General features: G+C 40.6%; 1 protein-coding gene across 1 annotated transcript; it reads right to left on the bottom strand.

Annotated features, from left to right (window-relative positions):
* Positions 1-339: 339 nt before the first annotated feature.
* Positions 340-26833, bottom strand: LOC148185658 (uncharacterized). Its single transcript, XM_088074030.1, has 35 exons — positions 26695-26833; positions 25253-25312; positions 23170-25019; positions 21603-22662; positions 14932-16715; positions 14667-14731; positions 12964-13136; positions 12254-12549; positions 11990-12054; positions 11626-11798; positions 10916-11211; positions 10651-10715; positions 10287-10459; positions 9576-9871; positions 9311-9375; positions 8948-9120; positions 8237-8532; positions 7972-8036; positions 7608-7780; positions 6897-7192; positions 6632-6696; positions 6285-6457; positions 5574-5869; positions 5309-5373; positions 4945-5117; positions 4235-4530; positions 3970-4034; positions 3607-3779; positions 2897-3192; positions 2699-2763; positions 2349-2521; positions 1689-1924; positions 1289-1353; positions 1051-1199; positions 340-956 (listed from the first exon to the last, which is right to left on the bottom strand). The coding sequence occupies exons 2-35, from the start codon at positions 25293-25295 to the stop codon at positions 868-870; spliced, it is 9786 nt and encodes a 3261-aa protein (XP_087930156.1). The 5' UTR covers positions 25296-25312; positions 26695-26833; the 3' UTR covers positions 340-867.
* Positions 26834-26977: the final 144 nt, after the last annotated feature.

Below are 26977 nucleotides of genomic sequence, written 5' to 3'. Positions count from 1 at the left end.
TCACATGAGAAAATTCAAATTATTCAAAGCTTTGTATTCTGATCATCGTAAAGTTTCTTACAGATATACAAACTACAAGAAATCTCCCAGAATAAGCTATGATTACATAAATACATTCTGTATAAATAAAAGAACACTGACAGAGCATTGTTTTGACATATATATTATTATAACATGATGACTCTATTCACTGGTTTAAGGATGAGATGAGCAGCTCACTATGACCTGCATGTGTTCCTTCATTTCATTCAAGACGCCTGTTCCCTTTACTGTATTCTCCCAGGTGATCAACTTCATTTAAACAATGGTGAGAGTCATTGTACAGTTTGGCTGGGTTTTTTTTACATTAGCAGTGCAATTATTTGCTGACATCCCAGGCTTTAAAGATATATTGTTTGGCTTTTTGTACTGATAATGATCCCATGGTAAAGGTACTTAAAGTTGAATTTGAAAGCAAGTTAATTTGCAGCTCTGTTAATTATTGCAATAGATACATAATTGTACTGACTATGTATCAGCAGCAGCAGTGAGCTGGACTTGATGTGCAAAGACAGCTTGTACACAAACGTTAGTCTGTCTGGTCCCATGTGGCATGAGACTTAAATCCATTATCTGGAGGACAATAGACCAGGGGAAGGGGCTAACAAATTAACTCCAAAACACACCAGATATGGTGAAAGGTTGCGCTTAGAGTTACCAACCTCAAACTGTGGAAAAAAGACCCTATATATGTTACAGAAATATTGGTGAAAACGTTTTAGGGCCATGTCCCTTAATGGCTTATTTTCCTTTGGGAATATAAAAGCTGAAACTTACTGACAACAAAGTCCTTTTTCATGCCAGTGCAGATGGAAATCAGGACTGATGCTAATGCTGGCTTGACAGTAGCCATGACAACAGCACCATGCAGGATGCAGTGATGAGACTGATCTTGTGGCTTACTCCACTTGAAACTTCTGTTAATGAGAGAAAATAAAACAAGACATTAGTTTAACAAACATTTGTGCAATGTTTGAAATGTTTGATCGATTAGCACTCAGTAATCCTTACCCATGCCATTCACTGCAATGGAGGTGGTTTCAATGTCGAAGCCGATGACGGTTGAAGATGCGTTGATCAAAGTATTTGCAATTTCAGTGTTACTAGGAGCATTTGTGCTTTGAAAGAGAAAGTCCACGGTGTTGATGACTGATCCATTGCTACAGAAGAGGAAACAAAGAAAAAAAGTTTGAAATGTCGGACGTAGGCTGCTACTCTTAAAATGTAATAATAAATCTTAAAATATTACCTGAATGCAACAACTTCCATGGACCTGTAGGAGGAGGGGAATGTCCTTCTAAAAATCGGATCAAGCTACAAAAACAGAAAAGAAGTTGTATTAAGAAACTTTTTACATTTATTTTCACCTTGAAACACTGAACTGTTTGCATATGTATTTATGTGGATTAATGTGAAATAGTGTACTTCCTGGGACACGAGACATCGTTCAGAAAAATATTCTGATTGTAAGGGAAATCAAATGAGAAACTGTCCAATGAGTAGCTTTTTTTTCTGAATATATTCTCATAGCATAATGTCTGTAAAAATTGGACTTAAGTATGTAGACTAAATGTTCCTTTCTATTGGAGAGTGCATGAGCTCTGATTAAAATAATTCAGCTGTTGTAGCAGCAGGAGGGGGAAACTTACCTGGTCTGTTATCAAGTTAACGCGATCCTGATAAGCTGTGGATGATGGATTCAACAAGTCGGCTGTAAATGTGCTTTGAAGAGATCTGAAAGTGGCCCTTTTTGGTATGAGTGTGGCAGTTGTAGGTGCAGCAGTTATAGGTGCAGCAGTAGTAGTTACAGCAGTAGTAGCTACGGCAGTTATAGGTGCAGCAGTAGTAGCTGGGGAAACTGTAGTTGGATCTGGAAGTGGACCGGCTGTGAATTCATATGAGAACATGTAAATGAGTATTGGTGTGCAAACAAAAAGGAGTTCCTTTTTCTTGTTTACTTTGAGACTGACTGTGGTGGCAGTGTCAAAAACATGTAAGAACAACTTCAAAAAGCTGGCAAATTTGGTCTTTGCAACCTCTATCACAACTTATTCAGTTATGGAGTAATACATGTCAGAAACCTTACAGTTAGTTAGTTAATTCTTTACATTACCAGAAGTCTGGCTGAATACAAATTAACTTAGAAAATAACTCATCCTGCATGAATTGAACTGTACAACACTGAAGCTGTGTTTCTCATTTTTGTCTATACTTCCAATTCTTTTGTTTCTGACTTTTAAAACAGCATGATCAGCACTAGTATACAGTATACTGTTTTACTGATTAGAGTACAACATTGGTTTACTTACCTATTGTTTCCACTGAGGTAGGATTTATGCTCACGCTGAAGTTATTGGTGGAATCAGACACCGCCTCTGTTAAGGTAGCAGCCACAGCACTATTCATTGGGAGTGCTCCACTTGTAGTATTTAAGACAACTTGAAAATTTGCTCTAACTCCCTCCGTTCGTGATATTAAGGCACTGTCATAATGAAACAAAGTGTTAAATACTTATATGAGATCAATTTGTCAAATCTGTATCATATGTGATTTTCACGACACTATTGATATTACATGATACCTATTTTTAAACTAAAATACTACTACAAAAAAAGTGAGCCACTGTTAGGAAACAAGAAAAAACATAAAATGTTTTTACCTGAAACTTTTCACAAGGCAGAAAAGGAACAGATTTGGATATTTCCTTCTGTATATGAGAGCACACTGTAAAAAAGAAATGCAAATGTAATTGAAATGGATGTTTAGCTTGACAATTACATCTTTTAATGAAACATTATTTGGAATTGCTTGTTGCCACCATTGACATTGTGAATAACGTATTAAAAAAGGCACTCACCGTATCTATTACTCGGATTGCAAGTTCTTTGAATTCAGGGCTGTTTGTATCAGTGAGGGCAGGTGTAAAAGTTTCTCCTGCTAAGTCTGCTGTGAGGGTATAGGTGACATCTGGGGCCAAAGTGGTTTGTGTAGCAGTTGTCGGTGCAGGTGTAGTGGTTGTAGGTTCAGGTGTAGTTGTAGTTGGATTAGGTGTAGTGGTTGTAGGTTCAGGTGTTGTAGTAGTGGGTTCGCGTGTAGTTGTAGGTGCAGCAGTAGTAGCTGGGGAAATTGTAGTTGGATCTGGAACTGGACCATCTGTAAAATCGCAAAAGAACATGTAAATGAGTATTGGTTTGCAAAGAAAAAGGAGTTCTTTTTCCTTGTTTAATTTCACACTGACTGCAGTTGCAATTTCAAAAACATTTAAGAACAATTTAAAAGGCTGGCAAAAATGGACTTTGCAGTCTCTGTAGCAACTTATTTAGTTATGAAGTGATGAAAATCAGAAACCTTATGGTTAGGAACAAATTCATGACAGTTTCAGAATTCTGGCTGAATACAAATTAGCTCAGAAAATAGATCATCCTGCATGGATTGAACTCTTCAACACTGAAGCTGTTTCTCAATGTTGTCTATACAGCCACTTGTTTGTTTTTGACTTTTAAAACACAGCATGATCAGCACATGTATACTGTTTTACTGATAAGTGTCAAACATTGGTTTACTTACCTATTGTCTGGACAGAGGTGGGATTTATTTTCACACTGAAGGTATTGGTGGGATCAGACACCGCCTCTCTCATGGCAGCAGACACAGCACTATTTCTTGGGAGTGCTCCACTATTGGCTTTGAGGACAGCCTGAAAATTTGCTCTAACTCCCTCCGCTTGTGGTGTTAAGGCACTGTCATAAAACCAAATGAGAGAAGTGTTAAATACTGACATTAGATGATCTTATAACTTTGTATCATATGTGATTTTTATGACACTGTTGATGTTACATGTTACCAATTTTTAAAGTAAAATACCACAACAACTTATACAACTACAAAAACATGAACCACGGTTAGGAAAAAAACACAAAATGTTTTTACCTGAATCTTTGCACGCGGCAGGAAAGAAACAGAGTTGGATATTTCTTGCTGTATATTTGAGTGCACTGTAAAAAGAGAGCAATAATAAAGAAGCTCAATTAGCATTCAAGCACATCTTCTAGAAATATAATAAGACAGAAATGCAACTGTTATTGAAATGGATGTTCAGCTTAATAGTTGAATCTTCTAATGAAAACATTCTGTGGAATTATTTGTTCAACACAATTGACATTGTCAGTAACAGATGCATCGAAAACGCACTCACCGTATCTATAAATCGGCTTTCAAGTTCTCTGAATTCAGGGCTGGTTTTGTCAGTGAGGGCAGGTGTAAAAGTTTCTCCTGCTAAGTCTGCTGTGAGAGTATAAGTAGCCTGAGGGGCCAAAGTGGTTGATGTAGCAGTTGTCGGTGCAGGTGTAGTGGTTGTAGGTTCAGGTGTAGTTGTAGTTGGATTAGGTGTAGTGGTTGTAGGTTCAGGTGTTGTAGTAGTGGGTTCGTGTGTAGTTGTAGGTGCAGCAGTAGTAGCTGGGGAAATTGTAGTTGGATCTGGAACTGGACCATCTGTAAAATCACAAAAGAACATGTAAATGAGTATTGGTTTGCAAAGAAAAAGGAGTTCTTTTTCCTTGATTAATTTCACACTTACTGCAGTTGCAATGTCAAAAACATTTAAGAACAATTTAAAAGGCTGGCAAAAATGGACTTTGCAGTCTCTGTAGCAACTTATTTAGTTATGAAGTGATGAAAATCAGAAACCTTATGGTTAGGAACAAATTAATGACGCTTTCAGAATTCTGGCTGAATACAAATTAGCTCAGAGAATAGATCATCCTGCATGGATTGAACTCTTCAACGCTGAAGCTGTTTCTCAATGTTGTCTATACAGCCACTTGTTTGTTTTTGACTTTTAAAACACAGCATGATCAGCACATGTATACTGTTTTACTGATAAGTGTCAAACATTGGTTTACTTACCTATTGTCTGGACAGAGGTGGGATTTATTTTCACACTGAAGGTATTGGTGGGATCAGACACCGCCTCTCTCATGGCAGCAGACACAGCACTATTTCTTGGGAGTGCTCCACTATTGGCTTTGAGGACAGCCTGAAAATTTGCTCTAACTCCGTCCGCTTGTGGTGTTAAGGCACTGTCATAAAACCAAATGAGAGAAGTGTTAAATACTGACATTAGATGATCTTATAACTTTGTATCATATGTGATTTTTATGACACTGTTGATGTTACATGTTACCAATTTTTAAAGTAAAATACCACGACAACTTACACAACTACAAAAACGTGAACCACTGTTAGCAAAAAAAACACAAAATGTTTTTACCTGAATCTTTGCACGCGGCAGGAAAGAAACAGAGTTGGATATTTCTTGCTGTATATTTGAGTGCACTGTAAAAAGAGAGCAATAATAAAGAAGCTCAATTAGCATTCAAGCACATCTTCTAGAAATATAATAAGACAGAAATGCAACTGTTATTGAAATGGATGTTCAGCTTAATAGTTGAATCTTCTAATGAAAACATTCTGTGGAATTATTTGTTCAACACAATTGACATTGTCAGTAACAGATGCATCGAAAACGCACTCACCGTATCTATAAATCGGCTTTCAAGTTCTCTGAATTCAGGGCTGGTTTTGTCAGTGAGGGCAGGTGTAAAAGTTTCTCCTGCTAGGTCTGCTGTGAGGGTATAAGTAGCCTGAGGGGCCAAAGTGGTTGATGTAGCAGTTGTGGGTGCAGGTGTAGTGGTTGTAGGTTCAGGTGTAGTTGTAGTTGGATTAGGTGTAGTGGTTGTAGGTTCAGGTGTTGTAGTAGCGGGTACGCGTGTAGTTGTAGGTGCAGCAGTAGTAGCTGGGGAAATTGTAGTTGGATCTGGAACTGGACCATCTGTAAAATCACAAAAGAACATGTAAATGAGTATTGGTTTGCAAAGAAAAAGGAGTTCTTTTTCCTTGATTAATTTCACACTTACTGCAGTTGCAATGTCAAAAACATTTAAGAACAATTTAAAAGGCTGGCAAAAAATGGGCTTTGCAATCTCTATAGCAACTTATTTAGTTATGACGTGATGAAAATCTGAAACCTTATGGTTAGGAACAAATTCATGACGCTTTCAGAATTCTGGCTGAATACAAATTAGCTCAGAAAATAGATCATCCTGCATGGATTGAACTCTTCAACACTGAAGCTGTTTCTCAATGTTGTCTATACAGCCACTTGTTTGTTTTTGACTTTTAAAACACAGCATGATCAGCACATGTATACTGTTTTACTGATAAGTGTCAAACATTGGTTTACTTACCTATTGTCTGGACAGAGGTGGGATTTATTTTCACACTGAAGGTATTGGTGGGATCAGACACCGCCTCTCTCATGGCAGCAGACACAGCACTATTTCTTGGGAGTGCTCCACTATTGGCTTTGAGGACAGCCTGAAAATTTGCTCTAACTCCGTCCGCTTGTGGTGCTAAGGCACTGTCATAAAACCAAATGATACTGACATTAGATGATCTTATAACTTTGTATCATGTGTGATTTTCACACTGTTGATGTTACATGTTACCTATTTTTAAAGTAAAATACCACGACAACTTACACAACTACAAAAACGTGAACCACTATTAGCAAAAAAACACAAAATGTTTTTACCTGAATCTTTGCACGTGGCAGGAAAGAAACAGAGTTGGATATTTCTTGCTGTATATTTGAGTGCACTGTAAAAAGAGAGCAAGAATAAAGAAGCTCAATTAGCATTCAAGCACATCTTCTAGAAATATAATAAGACAGAAATGCAACTGTTATTGAAATGGATGTTCAGCTTAATAGTTGAATCTTCTAATGAAAACATTCTGTGGAATTATTTGTTCAACACAATTGACATTGTCAGTAACAGATGCATCGCAAACGCACTCACCGTATCTATAAATCGGCTTTCAAGTTCTCTGAATTCAGGGCTGGTTTTGTCAGTGAGGGCAGGTGTAAAAGTTTCTTCTGCTATGTCTGCTGTGAGGGTATAAGTAGCCTGAGGGGCCAAAGTGGTTTGTGTAGCAGTTGACGGTGCAGGTGTAGTGGTTGTAGGTTCAGGTGTAGTTGTAGTTGGATTAGGTGTAGTGGTTGTAGGTTCAGGTGTTGTAGTAGTGGTTTCACGTGTAGTTGTAGGTGCAGCAGTAGTAGCTGGGGAAATTGTAGTTGGATCTGGAACTGGACCATCTGTGAAATTGCAAAAGAACATGTAAATGAGTATTGGTTTGCAAAGAAAAAGGAGTTCTTTTTCCTTTTTTAATTTCACACTGACTGCAGTTGCAATGTCAAAAACATTTAAGAACAATTTAAAAGGCTGGCAAAAAATGGGCTTTGCAATCTCTATAGCAACTTATTTAGTTATGAAGTGATGAAAATCAGAAACCTTATGGTTAGGAACAAATTCATGACGCTTTCAGAATTCTGGCTGAATACAAATTAGCTCAGAAAATAGATCATCCTGCATGGATTGAACTCTTCAACGCTGAAGCTGTTTCTCAATGTTGTCTATACAGCCACTTGTTTGTTTTTGACTTTTAAAACACAGCATGATCAGCACATGTATACTGTTTTACTGATTAGAGTCAAACATTGGTTTACTTACCTATTGTCTGGACAGAGGTGGGATTTATTTTCACACTGAAGGTATTGGTGGGATCAGACACCGCCTCTCTCATGGCAGCAGACACAGCACTATTTCTTGGGAGTGCTCCACTATTGGCTTTGAGGACAGCCTGAAAATTTGCTCTAACTCCCTCCGCTTGTGGTGTTAAGGCACTGTCATAAAACCAAATGAGAGAAGTGTTAAATACTGACATTAGATGATCTTATAACTTTGTATCATATGTGATTTTTATGACACTGTTGATGTTACATGTTACCAATTTTTAAAGTAAAATACCACGACAACTTACACAACTACAAAAACGTGAACCACTGTTAGCAAAAAAAACACAAAATGTTTTTACCTGAATCTTTGCACGCGGCAGGAAAGAAACAGAGTTGGATATTTCTTGCTGTATATTTGAGTGCACTGTAAAAAGAGAGCAATAATAAAGAAGCTCAAGTAGCATTCAAGCACATCTTCTAGAAATATAATAAGACAGAAATGCAACTGTTATTGAAATGGATGTTCAGCTTAATAGTTAAATCTTCTGATGAAAACATTCTGTGGAATTATTTGTTCAACACAATTGACATTGTCAGTAACAGATGCATCGCAAACGCACTCACCGTATCTATAAATCGGCTTTCAAGTTCTCTGAATTCAGGGCTGGTTTTGTCAGTGAGGGCAGGTGTAAAAGTTTCTTCTGCTATGTCTGCTGTGAGGGTATAAGTAGCCTGAGGGGCCAAAGTGGTTTGTGTAGCAGTTGACGGTGCAGGTGTAGTGGTTGTAGGTTCAGGTGTAGTTGTAGTTGGATTAGGTGTAGTGGTTGTAGGTTCAGGTGTTGTAGTAGTGGTTTCACGTGTAGTTGTAGGTGCAGCAGTAGTAGCTGGGGAAATTGTAGTTGGATCTGGAACTGGACCATCTGTGAAATCGCAAAAGAACATGTAAATGAGTATTGGTTTGCAAAGAAAAAGGAGTTCTTTTTCCTTGTTTAATTTCACACTGACTGCAGTTGCAATGTCAAAAACATTTAAGAACAATTTAAAAGGCTGGCAAAAAATGGGCTTTGCAATCTCTATAGCAACTTATTTAGTTATGACGTGATGAAAATCAGAAACCTTATGGTTAGGAACAAATTCATAACGCTTTCAGAATTCTGGCTGAATACAAATTAGCTCAGAAAATAGATCATCCTGCATGGATTGAACTCTTCAATGCTGAAGCTGTTTCTCAATGTTGTCTATACAGCCACTTGTTTGTTTTTGACTTTTAAAACACAGCATGATCAGCACATGTATACTGTTTTACTGATTAGAGTCAAACATTGGTTTACTTACCTATTGTCTGGACAGAGGTGGGATTTATTTTCACACTGAAGGTATTGGTGGGATCAGACACCGCCTCTCTCATGGCAGCAGACACAGCACTATTTCTTGGGAGTGCTCCACTATTGGCTTTGAGGACAGCCTGAAAATTTGCTCTAACTCCATTTGCTCGTGCTGGTATGGCACTGTCATAAAACCAAATGAGAGAAGTGTTAAATACTGACATTAGATGATCTTATAACTTTGTATCATATGTGATTTTTATGACACTGTTGATGTTACATGTTACCAATTTTAAAGTAAAATACCACGACAACTTACACAACTACAAAAACGTGAACCACTGTTAGCAAAAAAAACACAAAATGTTTTTACCTGAATCTTTGCACGTGGCAGGAAAGAAACAGAGTTGGATATTTCTTGCTGTATATTTGAGTGCACTGTAAAAAGAGAGCAATAATAAAGAAGCTCAAGTAGCATTCAAGCACATCTTCTAGAAATATAATAAGACAGAAATGCAACTGTTATTGAAATGGATGTTCAGCTTAATAGTTGAATCTTCTAATGAAAACATTCTGTGGAATTATTTGTTCAACACAATTGACATTGTCAGTAACAGATGCATCGCAAACGCACTCACCGTATCTATAAATCGGCTTTCAAGTTCTCTGAATTCAGGGCTGGTTTTGTCAGTGAGGGCAGGTGTAAAAGTTTCTTCTGCTATGTCTGCTGTGAGGGTATAAGTAGCCTGAGGGGCCAAAGTGGTTTGTGTAGCAGTTGACGGTGCAGGTGTAGTGGTTGTAGGTTCAGGTGTAGTTGTAGTTGGATTAGGTGTAGTGGTTGTAGGTTCAGGTGTTGTAGTAGTGGTTTCACGTGTAGTTGTAGGTGCAGCAGTAGTAGCTGGGGAAATTGTAGTTGGATCTGGAACTGGACCATCTGTGAAATCGCAAAAGAACATGTAAATGAGTATTGGTTTGCAAAGAAAAAGGAGTTCTTTTTCCTTGTTTAATTTCACACTGACTGCAGTTGCAATGTCAAAAACATTTAAGAACAATTTAAAAGGCTGGCAAAAAATGGGCTTTGCAATCTCTATAGCAACTTATTTAGTTATGACGTGATGAAAATCAGAAACCTTATGGTTAGGAACAAATTCATAACGCTTTCAGAATTCTGGCTGAATACAAATTAGCTCAGAAAATAGATCATCCTGCATGGATTGAACTCTTCAATGCTGAAGCTGTTTCTCAATGTTGTCTATACAGCCACTTGTTTGTTTTTGACTTTTAAAACACAGCATGATCAGCACATGTATACTGTTTTACTGATTAGAGTCAAACATTGGTTTACTTACCTATTGTCTGGACAGAGGTGGGATTTATTTTCACACTGAAGGTATTGGTGGGATCAGACACCGCCTCTCTCATGGCAGCAGACACAGCACTATTTCTTGGGAGTGCTCCACTATTGGCTTTGAGGACAGCCTGAAAATTTGCTCTAACTCCCTCCGCTTGTGGTGTTAAGGCACTGTCATAAAACCAAATGAGAGAAGTGTTAAATACTGACATTAGATGATCTTATAACTTTGTATCATATGTGATTTTTATGACACTGTTGATGTTACATGTTACCAATTTTTAAAGTAAAATACCACGACAACTTACACAACTACAAAAACGTGAACCACTGTTAGCAAAAAAAACACAAAATGTTTTTACCTGAATCTTTGCACGCGGCAGGAAAGAAACAGAGTTGGATATTTCTTGCTGTATATTTGAGTGCACTGTAAAAAGAGAGCAAGAATAAAGAAGCTCAAGTAGCATTCAAGCACATCTTCTAGAAATATAATAAGACAGAAATGCAACTGTTATTGAAATGGATGTTCAGCTTAATAGTTGAATCTTCTAATGAAAACATTCTGTGGAATTATTTGTTCAACACAATTGACATTGTCAGTAACAGATGCATCGCAAACGCACTCACCGTATCTATAAATCGGCTTTCAAGTTCTCTGAATTCAGGGCTGGTTTTGTCAGTGAGGGCAGGTGTAAAAGTTTCTTCTGCTATGTCTGCTGTGAGGGTATAAGTAGCCTGAGGGGCCAAAGTGGTTGATGTAGCAGTTGTCGGTGCAGGTGTAGTGGTTGTAGGTTCAGGTGTAGTTGTAGTTGGATTAGGTGTAGTGGTTGTAGGTTCAGGTGTTGTAGTAGTGGGTTCGCGTGTAGTTGTAGGTGCAGCAGTAGTAGCTGGGGAAATTGTAGTTGGATCTGGAACTGGACCATCTGTGAAATCGCAAAAGAACATGTAAATGAGTATTGGTTTGCAAAGAAAAAGGAGTTCTTTTCCTTGTTTAATTTCACACTGACTGCAGTTGCAATGTCAAAAACATTTAAGAACAATTTAAAAGGCTGGCAAAAAATGGGCTTTGCAATCTCTATAGCAACTTATTTAGTTATGACGTGATGAAAATCAGAAACCTTATGGTTAGGAACAAATTCATAACGCTTTCAGAATTCTGGCTGAATACAAATTAGCTCAGAAAATAGATCATCCTGCATGGATTGAACTCTTCAATGCTGAAGCTGTTTCTCAATGTTGTCTATACAGCCACTTGTTTGTTTTTGACTTTTAAAACACAGCATGATCAGCACATGTATACTGTTTTACTGATTAGAGTCAAACATTGGTTTACTTACCTATTGTCTGGACAGAGGTGGGATTTATTTTCACACTGAAGGTATTGGTGGGATCAGACACCGCCTCTCTCATGGCAGCAGACACAGCACTATTTCTTGGGAGTGCTCCACTATTGGCTTTGAGGACAGCCTGAAAATTTGCTCTAACTCCATTTGCTCGTGCTGGTATGGCACTGTCATAAAACCAAATGAGAGAAGTGTTAAATACTGACATTAGATGATCTTATAACTTTGTATCATATGTGATTTTTATGACACTGTTGATGTTACATGTTACCAATTTTTAAAGTAAAATACCACGACAACTTACACAACTACAAAAACGTGAACCACTGTTAGCAAAAAAAACACAAAATGTTTTTACCTGAATCTTTGCACGCGGCAGGAAAGAAACAGAGTTGGATATTTCTTGCTGTATATTTGAGTGCACTGTAAAAAGAGAGCAATAATAAAGAAGCTCAAGTAGCATTCAAGCACATCTTCTAGAAATATAATAAGACAGAAATGCAACTGTTATTGAAATGGATGTTCAGCTTAATAGTTGAATCTTCTAATGAAAACATTCTGTGGAATTATTTGTTCAACACAATTGACATTGTCAGTAACAGATGCATGCAAACGCACTCACCGTATCTATAAGTCGGCTTTCAAGTTCTCTGAATTCAGGGCTGGTTTTGTCAGTGAGGGCAGGTGTAAAAGTTTCTTCTGCTATGTCTGCTGTGAGGGTATAAGTAGCCTGAGGGGCCAAAGTGGTTTGTGTAGCAGTTGACGGTGCAGGTGTAGTGGTTGTAGGTTCAGGTGTAGTTGTAGTTGGATTAGGTGTAGTGGTTGTAGGTTCAGGTGTTGTAGTAGTGGTTTCACGTGTAGTTGTAGGTGCAGCAGTAGTAGCTGGGGAAATTGTAGTTGGATCTGGAACTGGACCATCTGTGAAATCGCAAAAGAACATGTAAATGAGTATTGGTTTGCAAAGAAAAAGGAGTTCTTTTTCCTTGTTTAATTTCACACTGACTGCAGTTGCAATGTCAAAAACATTTAAGAACAATTTAAAAGGCTGGCAAAAATGGGCTTTGCAATCTCTATAGCAACTTATTTAGTTATGACGTGATGAAAATCAGAAACCTTATGGTTAGGAACAAATTCATAACGCTTTCAGAATTCTGGCTGAATACAAATTAGCTCAGAAAATAGATCATCCTGCATGGATTGAACTCTTCAATGCTGAAGCTGTTTCTCAATGTTGTCTATACAGCCACTTGTTTGTTTTTGACTTTTAAAACACAGCATGATCAGCACATGTATACTGTTTTACTGATTAGAGTCAAACATTGGTTTACTTACCTATTGTCTGGACAGAGGTGGGATTTATTTTCACACTGAAGGTATTGGTGGGATCAGACACCGCCTCTCTCATGGCAGCAGACACAGCACTATTTCTTGGGAGTGCTCCACTATTGGCTTTGAGGACAGCCTGAAAATTTGCTCTAACTCCCTCCGCTTGTGGTGTTAAGGCACTGTCATAAAACCAAATGAGAGAAGTGTTAAATACTGACATTAGATGATCTTATAACTTTGTATCATATGTGATTTTTATGACACTGTTGATGTTACATGTTACCAATTTTTAAAGTAAAATACCACGACAACTTACACAACTACAAAAACGTGAACCACTGTTAGCAAAAAAAACACAAAATGTTTTTACCTGAATCTTTGCACGCGGCAGGAAAGAAACAGAGTTGGATATTTCTTGCTGTATATTTGAGTGCACTGTAAAAAGAGAGCAAGAATAAAGAAGCTCAAGTAGCATTCAAGCACATCTTCTAGAAATATAATAAGACAGAAATGCAACTGTTATTGAAATGGATGTTCAGCTTAATAGTTGAATCTTCTAATGAAAACATTCTGTGGAATTATTTGTTCAACACAATTGACATTGTCAGTAACAGATGCATCGCAAACGCACTCACCGTATCTATAAATCGGCTTTCAAGTTCTCTGAATTCAGGGCTGGTTTTGTCAGTGAGGGCAGGTGTAAAAGTTTCTTCTGCTATGTCTGCTGTGAGGGTATAAGTAGCCTGAGGGGCCAAAGTGGTTGATGTAGCAGTTGTCGGTGCAGGTGTAGTGGTTGTAGGTTCAGGTGTAGTTGTAGTTGGATTAGGTGTAGTGGTTGTAGGTTCAGGTGTTGTAGTAGTGGGTTCAGTGTAGTTGTAGGTGCAGCAGTAGTAGCTGGGGAAATTGTAGTTGGATCTGGAACTGGACCATCTGTGAAATCGCAAAAGAACATGTAAATGAGTATTGGTTTGCAAAGAAAAAGGAGTTCTTTTTCCTTGTTTAATTTCACACTGACTGCAGTTGCAATGTCAAAAACATTTAAGAACAATTTAAAAGGCTGGCAAAAAATGGGCTTTGCAATCTCTATAGCAACTTATTTAGACATGACGTGATGAAAATCAGAAACCTTATGGTTAGGAACAAATTCATGACGCTTTCAGAATTCTGGCTGAATACAAATTAGCTCAGAAAATAGATCATCCTGCATGGATTGAACTCTTCAATGCTGAAGCTGTTTCTCAATGTTGTCTATACAGCCACTTGTTTGTTTTTGACTTTTAAAACACAGCATGATCAGCACATGTATACTGTTTTACTGATTAGAGTCAAACATTGGTTTACTTACCTATTGTCTGGACAGAGGTGGGATTTATTTTCACACTGAAGGTATTGGTGGGATCAGACACCGCCTCTCTCATGGCAGCAGACACAGCACTATTTCTTGGGAGTGCTCCACTATTGGCTTTGAGGACAGCCTGAAAATTTGCTCTAACTCCATTTGCTCGTGCTGGTATGGCACTGTCATAAAACCAAATGAGAGAAGTGTTAAATACTGACATTAGATGATCTTATAACTTTGTATCATATGTGATTTTTATGACACTGTTGATGTTACATGTTACCAATTTTTAAAGTAAAATACCACGACAACTTACACAACTACAAAAACGTGAACCACTGTTAGCAAAAAAAACACAAAATGTTTTTACCTGAATCTTTGCACGTGGCAGGAAAGAAACAGAGTTGGATATTTCTTGCTGTATATTTGAGTGCACTGTAAAAAGAGAGCAAGAATAAAGAAGCTCAAGTAGCATTCAAGCACATCTTCTAGAAATATAATAAGACAGAAATGCAACTGTTATTGAAATGGATGTTCAGCTTAATAGTTAAATCTTCTGATGAAAACATTCTGTGGAATTATTTGTTCAACACAATTGACATTGTCAGTAACAGATGTATCGAAAACGCACTCACCGTATCTATAAATCGGCTTTCAAGTTCTTTGAATTCAGGGCTGGTTTTGTCAGTGAGGGCAGGTGTAAAAGTTTCTCCTGCTAAGTCTGCTGTGAGGGTATAAGTAGCCTGAGGGGCCAAAGTGGTTGATGTAGCAGTTGTCGGTGCAGGTGTAGTGGTTGTAGGTTCAGGTGTAGTTGTAGTAGGTTCTGGTGTAGTTGTAGTGGGTTCTGGTGTTGTAATAGGTTCAGGTGTAGTTGTAGTAGGTTCAGGTGTAGTCGGTTTGGGTGTTGTTGTAGTAGGTTCTGGTGTAGTGGTAGTTGGTTCAGGGGTAGTTGTTGTAGGTTCAGGAGTAGTGGTAGTTGGTTCAGGCGTAGTTGTAGAAGGTTCTGGTGTAGTTGTAGTGGGTTCTGGTGTAGTTGTAGTAGGTTTAGGTGTTGTAGTAGTTGGTTCTGGTGTGGTAGTGGTTGGTTCTGGAGTAGTTGTAGGTTCAGGTGTAGTTGTAGTAGGTTTAGGTGTTGTAGTAGTTGGTTCTGGTGTGGTAGTGGTTGGTTCTGGAGTAGTTGTAGGTTCAGGTGTAGTTGTAGTCGGTTCAGGTGTTGTTGGAGTAGGTTCTGGTGTAGTGGTAGTTGGTTCAGGCGTAGTTGTAGTAGGTTCAGGAGTAGTGGTAGTTGGTTCAGGAGTAGTGGTAGTTGGTTCAGGCGTAGTTGTAGTAGGTTCAGGTGTAGTTGTAGGTTCAGGTGTAGAGGTTGTCGGTTCTGGTGTAGTTGTAGTGGGTTCTGGTGTTGTTGTTGTAGGTTCAGGTGTAGTTGTAGTAGGTTCAGGTGTTGTAGTTGGTTCTGGTGTGGTAGTGGTTGGTTCAGGTGTAGTGGTTGTTGTAGGTTCAGGTGTAGTTGTAGTCGGTTCGGGTGTTGTTGGAGTAGGTTCTGGTGTAGTGGTAGTTGGTTCAGGCGTAGTTGTAGTAGGTTCAGGAGTAGTGGTAGTTGGTTCAGGAGTAGTGGTAGTTGGTTCAGGCGTAGTTGTAGTAGGTTCTGGTGTAATTGTAGTTGGTTCAGGTGTAGTTGTAGTAGTTTCTGGTGTAGCTGTAGTTGGTTCAGGTGTAGTGGTAGTTGGTTCAAGCGTAGTTGTAGTTGGTTCAGGTGTAGTTGTAGTAGGTTCTGGTGTTGTTGTTGTAGGTTCAGGTGTAGTTGTTGTCAGTTTTGGTGTAGTTGTAGGTTCCGATGTAGTTGTAGTTGGTTCAGGTGTAGTTGTAGTAGGTTCTGGTGTGGTTGTAGTAGGTTCTGGTGTAGTTGTAGTTGGTTCAGGTGTAGTTGTAGTAGGTTCTGGTGTAGTTGTAGTAGGTTCTACTGTAGTTGTAGTTGGTTCTGGTGTTGTTGTCGTGGGTTCTGGTGTTGTAGTTGGTTCAGGTGTAGTTGTAGTAGGTTCTGGTGTTGTTGTTGTAGGTTCAGGCGTAGTTGTAGTAGGTTCAGGCGTTGTAGTAGTTGGTTCTGGTGTGGTAGTGGTTGGTTCAGGTGTAGTGGTTGTTGTTGGTTCAGGTGTAGTTGTAGTCGGTTCGGGTGTTGTTGTAGTAGGTTCTGGTGTAGTGGTAGTTGGTTCAGGCGTAGTTGTAGTAGGTTCAGGAGTAGTGGTAGGTGGTTCAGGAGTAGTGGTAGTTGGTTCAGGCGTAGTTGTAGTAGGTTCAGGAGTAGTTGTAGTAGGTTCAGGAGTAGTGGTAGTTGGTTCAGGCGTAGTTGTAGTAGGTTCAGGTGTAGTTGTAGTAGGTTCAGGTGTAGTTGTAGTCGGTTCGGGTGTTGTTGTAGTAGGTTCTGGTGTAGTGGTAGTTGGTTCAGGTGTAGTGGTAGTTGGTTCAGGAGTAGTGGTAGTTGGTTCAGGCGTAGTTGTAGTAGGTTCAGGTGTAGTTGTAGTAGGTTCTGGTGTAGTTGTAGTCGGTTCGGGTGTTGTTGTAGTAGGTTCTGGTGTAGTGGTAGTTGGTTCAGGCGTAGTTGTAGTAGGTTCTGGTGTAGTGGTAGTTGGTTCAGGCGTAGTTGTAGTAGGTTCAGGAGTAGTGGTGGGTGGTTCAGGAGTAGTGGTAGTTGGTTCAGGCGTAGTTGTAGTAGATTCAGGAGTAGTGGTAGTTGGTTCAGGAGTAGTGGTAGTTGGTTCAGGCGTAGTTGTAGTAGGTTCAGGTGTAGTTGTGGTAGGTTCTGGTGTTGTAGGTTCAGGTGTAGTAGTGGTTGGTTCAGGTGTTGTAGTAGGTTCAGGTGTAGTGGTTGTCACTTCAGGTGTTGTTGTAGTAGGTTCAGGTGTAGTGGTAGTTGGTTCAGGTGTAGTAGTGGTAGGTTCTGGAGTAGTTGTTGTAGGTTCAGGCGTAGTTGTAGTAGGTTCAGGTGTAGTTGTAGTAGGTTCTGGTGTAGTTGTAGTCGGTTCGGGTGTTGTTGTAGTAGGTTCTGGTGTAGTGGTAGTTGGTTCAGGCGTAGTTGTAGTAGGTTCTGGTGTAGTGGTAGTTGGTTCAGGCGTAGTTGTAGTAGGTTCAGGAGTAGTGGTGGGTGGTTCAGGAGTAGTGGTAGTTGGTTCAGGCGTAGTTGTAGTAGGTTCAGGTGTAGATGTAGTTGGTTCAGGTGTAGTTGTAGTAGGTTCTGGTGTAGTTGTAGTAGGTTCAAGTGATGTAGTAGTTGGTTCTGGTGTGGTCGTGGTTGGTTCTTGTGTAGTTGTAGTTTCAGGTGTAGTTGTAGTCGGTTCGGGTGTTGTTGTAGTAGGTTCTGGTGTAGTGGTAGTTGGTTCAGGCGTAGTGGTAGTTGGTTCAGGAGTAGTGGTAGTTGGTTCAGGCGTAGTTGTAGTAGGTTCAGGTGTAGTTGTAGTAGGTTCTGGTGTAGTTGTAGTAGGTTCGGGTGTTGTTGTAGTAGGTTCTGGTGTAGTGGTTGTCGGTTGAAGTGTTGTTGTAGTAGGTTCAGGTGTAGTGGTAGTTGGTTCAGGTGTAGTAGTGGTAGGTTCTGGAGTAGTGGTGGGTGGTTCAGGAGTAGTGGTAGTTGGTTCAGGCGTAGTTGTAGTAGGTTCAGGAGTAGTGGTAGGTGGTTCAGGAGTAGTGGTAGTTGGTTCAGGCGTAGTTGTAGTAGGTTCAGGAGTAGTTGTAGTAGGTTCAGGAGTAGTGGTAGTTGGTTCAGGCGTAGTTGTAGTAGGTTCAGGTGTAGTTGTAGTAGGTTCAGGTGTAGTTGTAGTCGGTTCGGGTGTTGTTGTAGTAGGTTCTGGTGTAGTGGTAGTTGGTTCAGGCGTAGTGGTAGTTGGTTCAGGAGTAGTGGTAGTTGGTTCAGGCGTAGTTGTAGTAGGTTCAGGTGTAGTTGTAGTAGGTTCTGGTGTAGTTGTAGTCGGTTCGGGTGTTGTTGTAGTAGGTTCTGGTGTAGTGGTAGTTGGTTCAGGCGTAGTTGTAGTAGGTTCTGGTGTAGTGGTAGTTGGTTCAGGCGTAGTTGTAGTAGGTTCAGGAGTAGTGGTGGGTGGTTCAGGAGTAGTGGTAGTTGGTTCAGGCGTAGTTGTAGTAGGTTCAGGAGTAGTGGTAGTTGGTTCAGGAGTAGTGGTAGTTGGTTCAGGCGTAGTTGTAGTAGGTTCAGGTGTATTTGTAGTTGGTTCAGGTGTAGTTGTAGTTGGTTCAGGCGTAGTTGTAGTAGGTTCAGGTGTAGTTGTAGTAGGTTCAGGTGTAGTTGTAGTCGGTTCAGGTGTTGTTGTAGTAGGTTCAGGTGTAGTGGTAGTTGGTTCAGGCGTAGTGGTAGTTGGTTCAGGAGTAGTGGTAGTTGGTTCAGGCGTAGTTGTAGTAGGTTCAGGTGTAGTTGTAGTAGGTTCTGGTGTAGTTGTAGTCGGTTCGGGTGTTGTTGTAGTAGGTTCTGGTGTAGTGGTAGTTGGTTCAGGCGTAGTTGTAGTAGGTTCTGGTGTAGTGGTAGTTGGTTCAGGCGTAGTTGTAGTAGGTTCAGGAGTAGTGGTGGGTGGTTCAGGAGTAGTGGTAGTTGGTTCAGGCGTAGTTGTAGTAGGTTCAGGAGTAGTGGTAGTTGGTTCAGGAGTAGTGGTAGTTGGTTCAGGCGTAGTTGTAGTAGGTTCAGGTGTAGTTGTAGTTGGTTCAGGTGTAGTTGTAGTTGGTTCAGGCGTAGTTGTAGTAGGTTCAGGTGTAGTTGTAGTAGGTTCAGGTGTAGTGGTAGTTGGTTCAGGCGTAGTGGTAGTTGGTTCAGGAGTAGTGGTAGTTGGTTCAGGCGTAGTTGTAGTAGGTTCAGGTGTAGTTGTAGTAGGTTCTGGTGTAGTTGTAGTCGGTTCGAATTGTTGTTGTAGTAGGTTCTGGTGTAGTGGTAGTTGGTTCAGGCGTAGTTGTAGTAGGTTCTGGTGTAGTGGTAGTTGGTTCAGGCGTAGTTGTAGTAGGTTCAGGAGTAGTGGTGGGTGGTTCAGGAGTAGTGGTAGTTGGTTCAGGCGTAGTTGTAGTAGGTTCAGGAGTAGTGGTAGTTGGTTCAGGAGTAGTGGTAGTTGGTTCAGGCGTAGTTGTAGTAGGTTCAGGAGTAGTTGTAGTAGGTTCAGGAGTAGTGGTAGTTGGTTCAGGCGTAGTTGTAGTAGGTTCAGGTGTAGTTGTAGTAGGTTCAGGTGTAGTTGTAGTCGGTTCGGGTGTTGTTGTAGTAGGTTCTGGTGTAGTGGTAGTTGGTTCAGGCGTAGTGGTAGTTGGTTCAGGAGTAGTGGTAGTTGGTTCAGGCGTAGTTGTAGTAGGTTCAGGTGTAGTTGTAGTAGGTTCTGGTGTAGTTGTAGTCGGTTCGGGTGTTGTTGTAGTAGGTTCTGGTGTAGTGGTAGTTGGTTCAGGCGTAGTTGTAGTAGGTTCTGGTGTAGTGGTAGTTGGTTCAGGCGTAGTTGTAGTAGGTTCAGGCGTAGTGGTGGGTGGTTCAGGAGTAGTGGTAGTTGGTTCAGGCGTAGTTGTAGTAGGTTCAGGAGTAGTGGTAGGTGGTTCAGGAGTAGTGGTAGTTGGTTCAGGCGTAGTTGTAGTAGGTTCAGGAGTAGTTGTAGTAGGTTCAGGAGTAGTGGTAGTTGGTTCAGGCGTAGTTGTAGTAGGTTCAGGTGTAGTTGTAGTAGGTTCTGGTGTAGTTGTAGTCGGTTCGGGTGTTGTTGTAGTAGGTTCTGGTGTAGTGGTAGTTGGTTCAGGCGTAGTTGTAGTAGGTTCTGGTGTAGTGGTAGTTGGTTCAGGCGTGGTTGTAGTAGGTTCAGGTGTAGTGGTAGTTGGTTCAGGTGTAGTGGTAGTTGGTTCAGGCGTAGTTGTAGTAGGTTCAGGAGTAGTGGTAGTTGGTTCAGGAGTAGTGGTAGTTGGTTCAGGCGTAGTTGTAGTAGGTTCAGGTGTAATTGTAGTTGGTTCAGGTGTTGTTGTAGTTGGTTCAGGCGTAGTTGTAGTAGGTTCAGGTGTAGTTGTAGTAGGTTCAGGTGTAGTTGTAGTCGGTTCGGGTGTTGTTGTAGTAGGTTCTGGTGTAGTGGTAGTTGGTTCAGGCGTAGTGGTAGTTGGTTCAGGAGTAGTGGTAGTTGGTTCAGGCGTAGTTGTAGTAGGTTCAGGTGTAGTTGTAGTAGGTTCTGGTGTAGTTGTAGTCGGTTCGGGTGTTGTTGTAGTAGGTTCTGGTGTAGTGGTAGTTGGTTCAGGCGTAGTTGTAGTAGGTTCTGGTGTAGTGGTAGTTGGTTCAGGCGTAGTTGTAGTAGGTTCAGGAGTAGTGGTGGGTGGTTCAGGAGTAGTGGTAGTTGGTTCAGGCGTAGTTGTAGTAGGTTCAGGAGTAGTGGTAGGTGGTTCAGGAGTAGTGGTAGTTGGTTCAGGCGTAGTTGTAGTAGGTTCAGGAGTAGTTGTAGTAGGTTCAGGAGTAGTGGTAGTTGGTTCAGGCGTAGTTGTAGTCGGTTCGGGTGTTGTTGTAGTAGGTTCTGGTGTAGTAGTAGTTGGTTCAGGCGTAGTGGTAGTTGGTTCAGGAGTAGTGGTAGTTGGTTCAGGCGTAGTTGTAGTAGGTTCAGGTGTAGTTGTAGTAGGTTCTGGTGTAGTTGTAGTCGGTTCGGGTGTTGTTGTAGTAGGTTCTGGTGTAGTGGTAGTTGGTTCAGGCGTAGTTGTAGTAGGTTCTGGTGTAGTGGTAGTTGGTTCAGGCGTAGTTGTAGTTGGTTCAGGAGTAGTGGTGGGTGGTTCAGGAGTAGTGGTAGTTGGTTCAGGCGTGGTTGTAGTAGGTTCAGGAGTTGTGGTAGTTGGTTCAGGAGTAGTGGTAGTTGGTTCAGGCGTAGTTGTAGTAGGTTCAGGTGTATTTGTAGTTGGTTCAGGTGTAGTTGTAGTTGGTTCAGGCGTAGTTGTAGTGGGTTCAGGTGTGGTTGTAGTAGGTTCCAGGTGTAGTTGTGAGTCGGTTCGGGTGTTGTTGTAGTAGGTTCTGGTGTAGTGGTAGTTGGTTCAGGCGTAGTGGTCGTTGGTTCAGGAGTAGTGGTAGTTGGTTCAGGCGTAGTTGTAGTAGGTTCAGGTGTAGTTGTAGTAGGTTCTGGTGTAGTTGTAATCGGTTGGTGTTGTTGTAGTAGGTTCTGATGTAGTTGTAGTTGGTTCAGGCGTAGTTGTAGTAGGTTCTGGTGTAGTGGTAGTTGGTTCAGGCGTCGTTGTAGTAGGTTCTGGTGTAGTGGTAGTTGGTTCAGGTGTAGTTGTAGTAGGTTCAGGAGTAGTGGTGGGTGGTTCAGGAGTAGTGGTAGTTGGTTCAGGCGTACTTGTAGTAGGTTCAGGGTAGTGGTAGGTGGTTCAGGAGTAGTGGTAGTTGGTTCAGGCGTAGTGGTAGTTGGTTCAGGAGTAGTGGTAGTTGGTTCAGGCGTAGTTGTAGTAGGTTCAGGTGTAGTTGTAGTAGGTTCTGGTGTAGTTGTAGTCGGTTCGGGTGTTGTTGTAGTAGGTTCTGGTGTAGTGGTAGTTGGTTCAGGCGTAGTTGTAGTAGGTTCTGGTGTAGTGGTAGTTGGTTCAGGCGTAGTTGTAGTAGGTTCAGGAGTAGTGGTGGGTGGTTCAGGAGTAGTGGTAGTTGGTTCAGGCGTACTTGTAGTAGGTTCAGGAGTAGTTGTAGTAGGTTCAGGAGTAGTGGTAGTTGGTTCAGGCGTAGTTGTAGTAGGTTCAGGTGTATTTGTAGTTGGTTCAGGTGTAGTTGTAGTAGGTTCTGGTGTAGTTGTAGTAGGTTCAAGTGTTGTAGTAGTTGGTTCTGGTGTGGTCGTGGTTGGTCCTTGTGTAGTTGTAGTTTCAGGTGTAGTTGTAGTTGGTTCGGGTGTTGTAGTAGGTTCTGGTGTAGTGGTAGTTGGTTCAGGTGTTGTTGTAGTAGGTTCTGGTGTTGTCGTTGTAGGTTCAGGTGTCGTGGTTGTTGGTTCTGGTGTAGTTGTAGGTTCTGGTGTAGTTGTAGTTGGTTCAGGTGTAGTTGTAGTAGGATCAGGTGCTTTTGTTGTAGGTTCAGTTGTAGTCGTAGGTTCTGGTGTAGTTGTTGTAGGATCAGGTGTAGTTGTTGTGGGTTCAGGTGTAGTTGTAGTCGGTTCTGGTGTAGTTGTAGTAGGTCCTGGTGTAGTTGTAGTAGGTTCTGGTGTAGTTGTAGTTGGTTCTGGTGTTGTTGTAGTAGGTTCTGGTGTAGTTGTAGTTGGTTCTGGTGTTGTCGTAGGTTCAGGTGTAGTTGTAGTAGGTTCAGGTGTTGTAGTAGTTGGTTCTGGTGTGGTAGTGGTTGGTTCAGGTGTAATGGTTGTTGTAGGTTCAGGTGTAGTTGTAGTCGGTTCGGGTGTTGTTGTAGTAGGTTCTGGTGTAGTGGTAGTTGGTTCAGCCGTAGTTGTAGTAGGTTCAGGAGTAGTGGTAGTTGGTTCAGGAGTAGTGGTAGTTGGTTCAGGCGTAGTTGTAGTAGGTTGAGGAGTAGTGGTAGGTGGTTCAGGAGTAGTGGTAGTTGGTTCAGGCGTAGTTGTAGTAGGTTCAGGAGTAGTGGTAGTTGGTTCAGGAGTAGTGGTAGTTGGTTCAGGCGTAGTTGTAGTAGGTTCAGGTGTAGATGTAGTTGGTTCAGGTGTAGTTGTAGTAGGTTCTGGTGTAGTTGTAGTAGGTTCAAGTGATGTAGTAGTTGGTTCTGGTGTGGTCGTGGTTGGTTCTTGTGTAGTTGTAGGTTCTGGTGTAGTTGTAGTTGGGTCAGGTGTAGTTGTAGTAGGATCAGGTGTAGTTGTAGTCGGTTCGGGTGTTGTTGTCGTAGGTTCTGGTGTAGTGGTAGTTGGTTCAGGCGTAGTTGTAATAGGTTCAGGAGTAGTGGTAGTTTTTTCAGGAGTAGTGGTAGTTGGTTCAGGCGTAGTTGTAGTAGGTTCAGGAGTAGTGGTGGGTGGTTCAGGAGTAGTGGTAGTTGGTTCAGGCGTAGTTGTAGTAGGTTCAGGAGTAGTGGTAGTTGGTTCAGGAGTAGTGGTAGTTGGTTCAGGCGTAGTTGTAGTAGGTTCAGGTGTATTTGTAGTTGGTTCAGGTGTAGTTGTAGTAGGTTCTGGTGTAGTTGTAGTAGGTTCAAGTGTTGTAGTAGTTGGTTCTGGTGTGGTCGTGGTTGGTCCTTGTGTAGTTGTAGTTTCAGGTGTAGTTGTAGTTGGTTCTGGTGTTGTAGTAGGTTCTGGTGTAGTGGTAGTTGGTTCAGGTGTTGTTGTAGTAGGTTCTGGTGTTGTCGTTGTAGGTTCAGGTGTCGTGGTTGTTGGTTCTGGTGTAGTTGTAGGTTCTGGTGTAGTTGTAGTTGGTTCAGGTGTAGTTGTAGTAGGATCAGGTGCTTTTGTTGTAGGTTCAGTTGTAGTCGTAGGTTCTGGTGTAGTTGTTGTAGGATCAGGTGTAGTTGTTGTGGGTTCAGGTGTAGTTGTAGTAGGTTCTGGTGTAGTTGTAGTAGTTTCTGGTGTAGTTGTAGTAGGTTCTGGTGTAGTTGTAGTTGGTTCTGGTGTTGTTGTCGTAGGTTCAGGTGTAGTTGTAGTAGGTTCTGGTGTTGTTGTAGGTTCAGGCGTAGTTGTAGTAGGTTCAGGCGTTGTAGTAGTTGGTTCTGGTGTGGTAGTGGTTGGTTCAGGTGTAGTGGTTGTTGTTAGTTCAGGTGTAGTTGTAGTCGGTTCGGGTGTTGTTGTAGTAGGTTCTGGTGTAGTGGTAGTTGGTTCAGCCGTAGTTGTAGTAGGTTCAGGAGTAGTGGTAGTTGGTTCAGGAGTAGTGGTAGTTGGTTCAGGCGTAGTTGTAGTAGGTTGAGGAGTAGTGGTAGGTGGTTCAGGAGTAGTGGTAGTTGGTTCAGGCGTAGTTGTAGTAGGTTCAGGAGTAGTGGTAGTTGGTTCAGGAGTAGTGGTAGTTGGTTCAGGCGTAGTTGTAGTAGGTTCAGGTGTAGATGTAGTTGGTTCAGGTGTAGTTGTAGTAGGTTCTGGTGTAGTTGTAGTAGGTTCAAGTGATGTAGTAGTTGGTTCTGGTGTGGTCGTGGTTGGTTCTTGTGTAGTTGTAGGTTCTGGTGTAGTTGTAGTTGGGTCAGGTGTAGTTGTAGTAGGATCAGGTGTAGTTGTAGTCGGTTCGGGTGTTGTTGTCGTAGGTTCTGGTGTAGTGGTAGTTGGTTCAGGCGTAGTTGTAATAGGTTCAGGAGTAGTGGTAGTTTTTTCAGGAGTAGTGGTAGTTGGTTCAGGCGTAGTTGTAGTAGGTTCAGGTGTAGTTGTAGTTGGTTCAGGTGTAGTTGTAGTAGGTTCTGGTGTAGTTGTAGCAGGTTCTGGTGTAGTTGTAGTTGGTTCTGGTGTTGTTGTCGTAGGTTCAGGTGTAGTTGTAGTAGGTTCAGGTGTTGTAGTAGTTGGTTCTGGTGTTGTTGTCGTAGGTTCAGGTGTAGTTGTAGTAGATTCAGGTGTTGTAGTAGTTGGTTGTGGTGTGGTCATGGTTGGTTCTGGTGTAGTTGTAGTTTCAGGTGTAGTTGTAGTTGGTTCGGGTGTTGTTGTAGTAGGTTCTGGCGTAGTGGTACTTGGTTCAGGCGTAGTTGTTGTAGGTTCAGGTGTAGTTGTAGTAGGATAAGGTGTAGTTGTTGTAGTTTCAGCTGTAGTCGTAGTAGGTTCTGGTGTAGTTGTTGTAGGATCAAGTGTAGTTGTTGTGGGTTCAGGTGTAGTAGTTGTGGGCATGACAGTAGTACTCGCAGCCGGTACTGTCAAAGCTAAAAGTTATCACACATTTATAAGATCATTGTAACACGGGTGAAATTTAGCTTTCAATGTATTTTTATAATCTAATGCTTGTGCAAGTGCATTATGTTTTAATTGTTAAGAGGTACACTTTTAGATGCATTCCAGAACTGTACTTCTGTTTTTATGCTGTTATTGTTCAATGCCGTTTTTATTACTTTCTATGAACATACTTTCAATGCAATCTTTTAAATTATTGCCTTACCTGCTTTAATCATGAAAATGAACAGGATCCAGTTGAAATCCATCTCCTCTTCTTCTGTGTCTACAATGTCAAAGAAGATAGACACTCACCAATAGATGTTGCACTTTCAAAGGTTTTGAATAATAGTCGCCATTATATTTAAATAATTAATATTTAAGTTACTGGCACTTTTAAATCTGAAAATGACAGAAATCATTACAGCAGTATTTTCAGCTTTCATGACTCATTGTACACAAGACATTCAACAGGACATGGCTTGATTCTGTTTTTTTTTTCCTGTCTTCTCTTATTAATGCAACCATGTGTAGTGGCGGTTTTCTAGGCTATATTTAACAATTAAAATACAGTATGTGTTCACTGAATTATGTTTTCTGATCTCTAAAGACGTTTTACTTCAAAAGAACTTAAAACAATAAAAATAATCAGTGCACACTCAAAGCTCTGCTATTTTTCAGTGTGTCATATATTAAATATAATATAGACATTTTTGGAAGATCTCCAGCAATTTTTTTGAGGACTATGTTTCATTAACTTGTTGGAAAAGGCCCGTTTCCCTTTACACAACCTCATTTTCAACCAGTGGCCACCGGTCAATAAGTAAAAGGAAACTTTCAGGTTGTCAGAATTTGACGCTAATATCCTGCCTGAAAAATGTCACCTATTTCTTCACATTTCACTGATATAAATGTTTTTTTTTTCCCACAGTTTAACTTCAATTTCTAATGTCTCTATTATCAATTTTTCCAACCAGGTTAGAGCTATTATATAGATGTCCACATGCACTACCTCAACAATCAGATTACTTAAACAGGCAGCTCCACTGAGTGAGAAAACTAATCCTTAACCTCCCAAAAGACTCAATTCATGTAAGTGTTCGCAAGCATCAATCAGAGTGCAATATGTTTGAGCAAATCTGAAACCCCCATTAGCACAGGGGTGCTATAAGACCTCTGAACTTATGATGTAGGAGTACTAAAAAAATACTACAAAAACCCATAAAATATTAAATTTTTTAAGGTAGTTATTTTTATTTATATCTGAATTTAAAAATAGGATGTGTGTTTGTATTCAAAACAGTACATTTTTTTTACCATGCTTCAAAAAAGAGAGTTTACATATGCCATGTAAATGGGGATGGATCCGAATTTTAAAACCCTCTGAGAGTATCAGCTCATGAGAAACCTACAACAGGATGCCATAGAGCATTTAAAAAAGTGATAATATCTAATTACTTTTTGTCACTTTTATGAAGTGATCATAACAAAATTTGCAATAAAATAGATTGCATTCCCCAAAAGTCAGACAGAGAAATTGAATAGAGGATACTGTTACAATAAACAACTTATAATTAATATAAAAACATTAATCAGACACAGGCATGCACTGTGATACACACAGTTTAAATGTATAAAAGTCTACATACACACTTAAAATGTACTTACCCAAAGTGAAAAGATATGAGATGAAATGTTTTAAATTCCCCCTTTCTACCGGCTTCCAAGATTTTAATCTATTTCAGTGTCTTTCAATTCAGTTGAGTTCACATGTTTTATATTGCAAAACGTTCACCTTAAGCGACAGTTAAGGCCTTTATATTGGGACAGAATAAAAGCTTACCACGTAATTCATGGGCGATACCCTGAGAAATGTTGTGTCACCTTAGCAATGAACAATATGAAATTATTGGATAGAGGCTGTCAGGTGTCAGTTTGTTTTTTTGGCCCA

The sequence above is a fragment of the Plectropomus leopardus genome, chromosome 23 (genome assembly GCF_026936395.1).
Source record: "Plectropomus leopardus strain MGB_pleo_1.0 chromosome 23, ASM2693639v1, whole genome shotgun sequence".
Taxonomy (NCBI): domain Eukaryota; kingdom Metazoa; phylum Chordata; class Actinopteri; order Perciformes; family Serranidae; genus Plectropomus; species Plectropomus leopardus.
The sequence above is the reverse complement of the archived record's forward strand: the minus strand, read 5'-3'. Positions and strand labels throughout refer to the sequence as shown.

Coding starts and splice junctions, on each gene's coding strand:
- LOC148185658 (XM_088074030.1), bottom strand. CDS start 25,295: ATGGATTTCAACTGGATCCTGTTCATTTTCATGATTAAAGCAG. Junction 16,716..21,602: donor CCTGAACCTACTACAAGTAC/GCCTGAACCAAC, acceptor CCACTACACCAG/AACCTACTACAACAACACCC. Junction 5,118..5,308: donor TGCCGCGTGCAAAGATTCAG/GTAAAAACATTT, acceptor GTTTTATGACAG/TGCCTTAACACCACAAGCGG.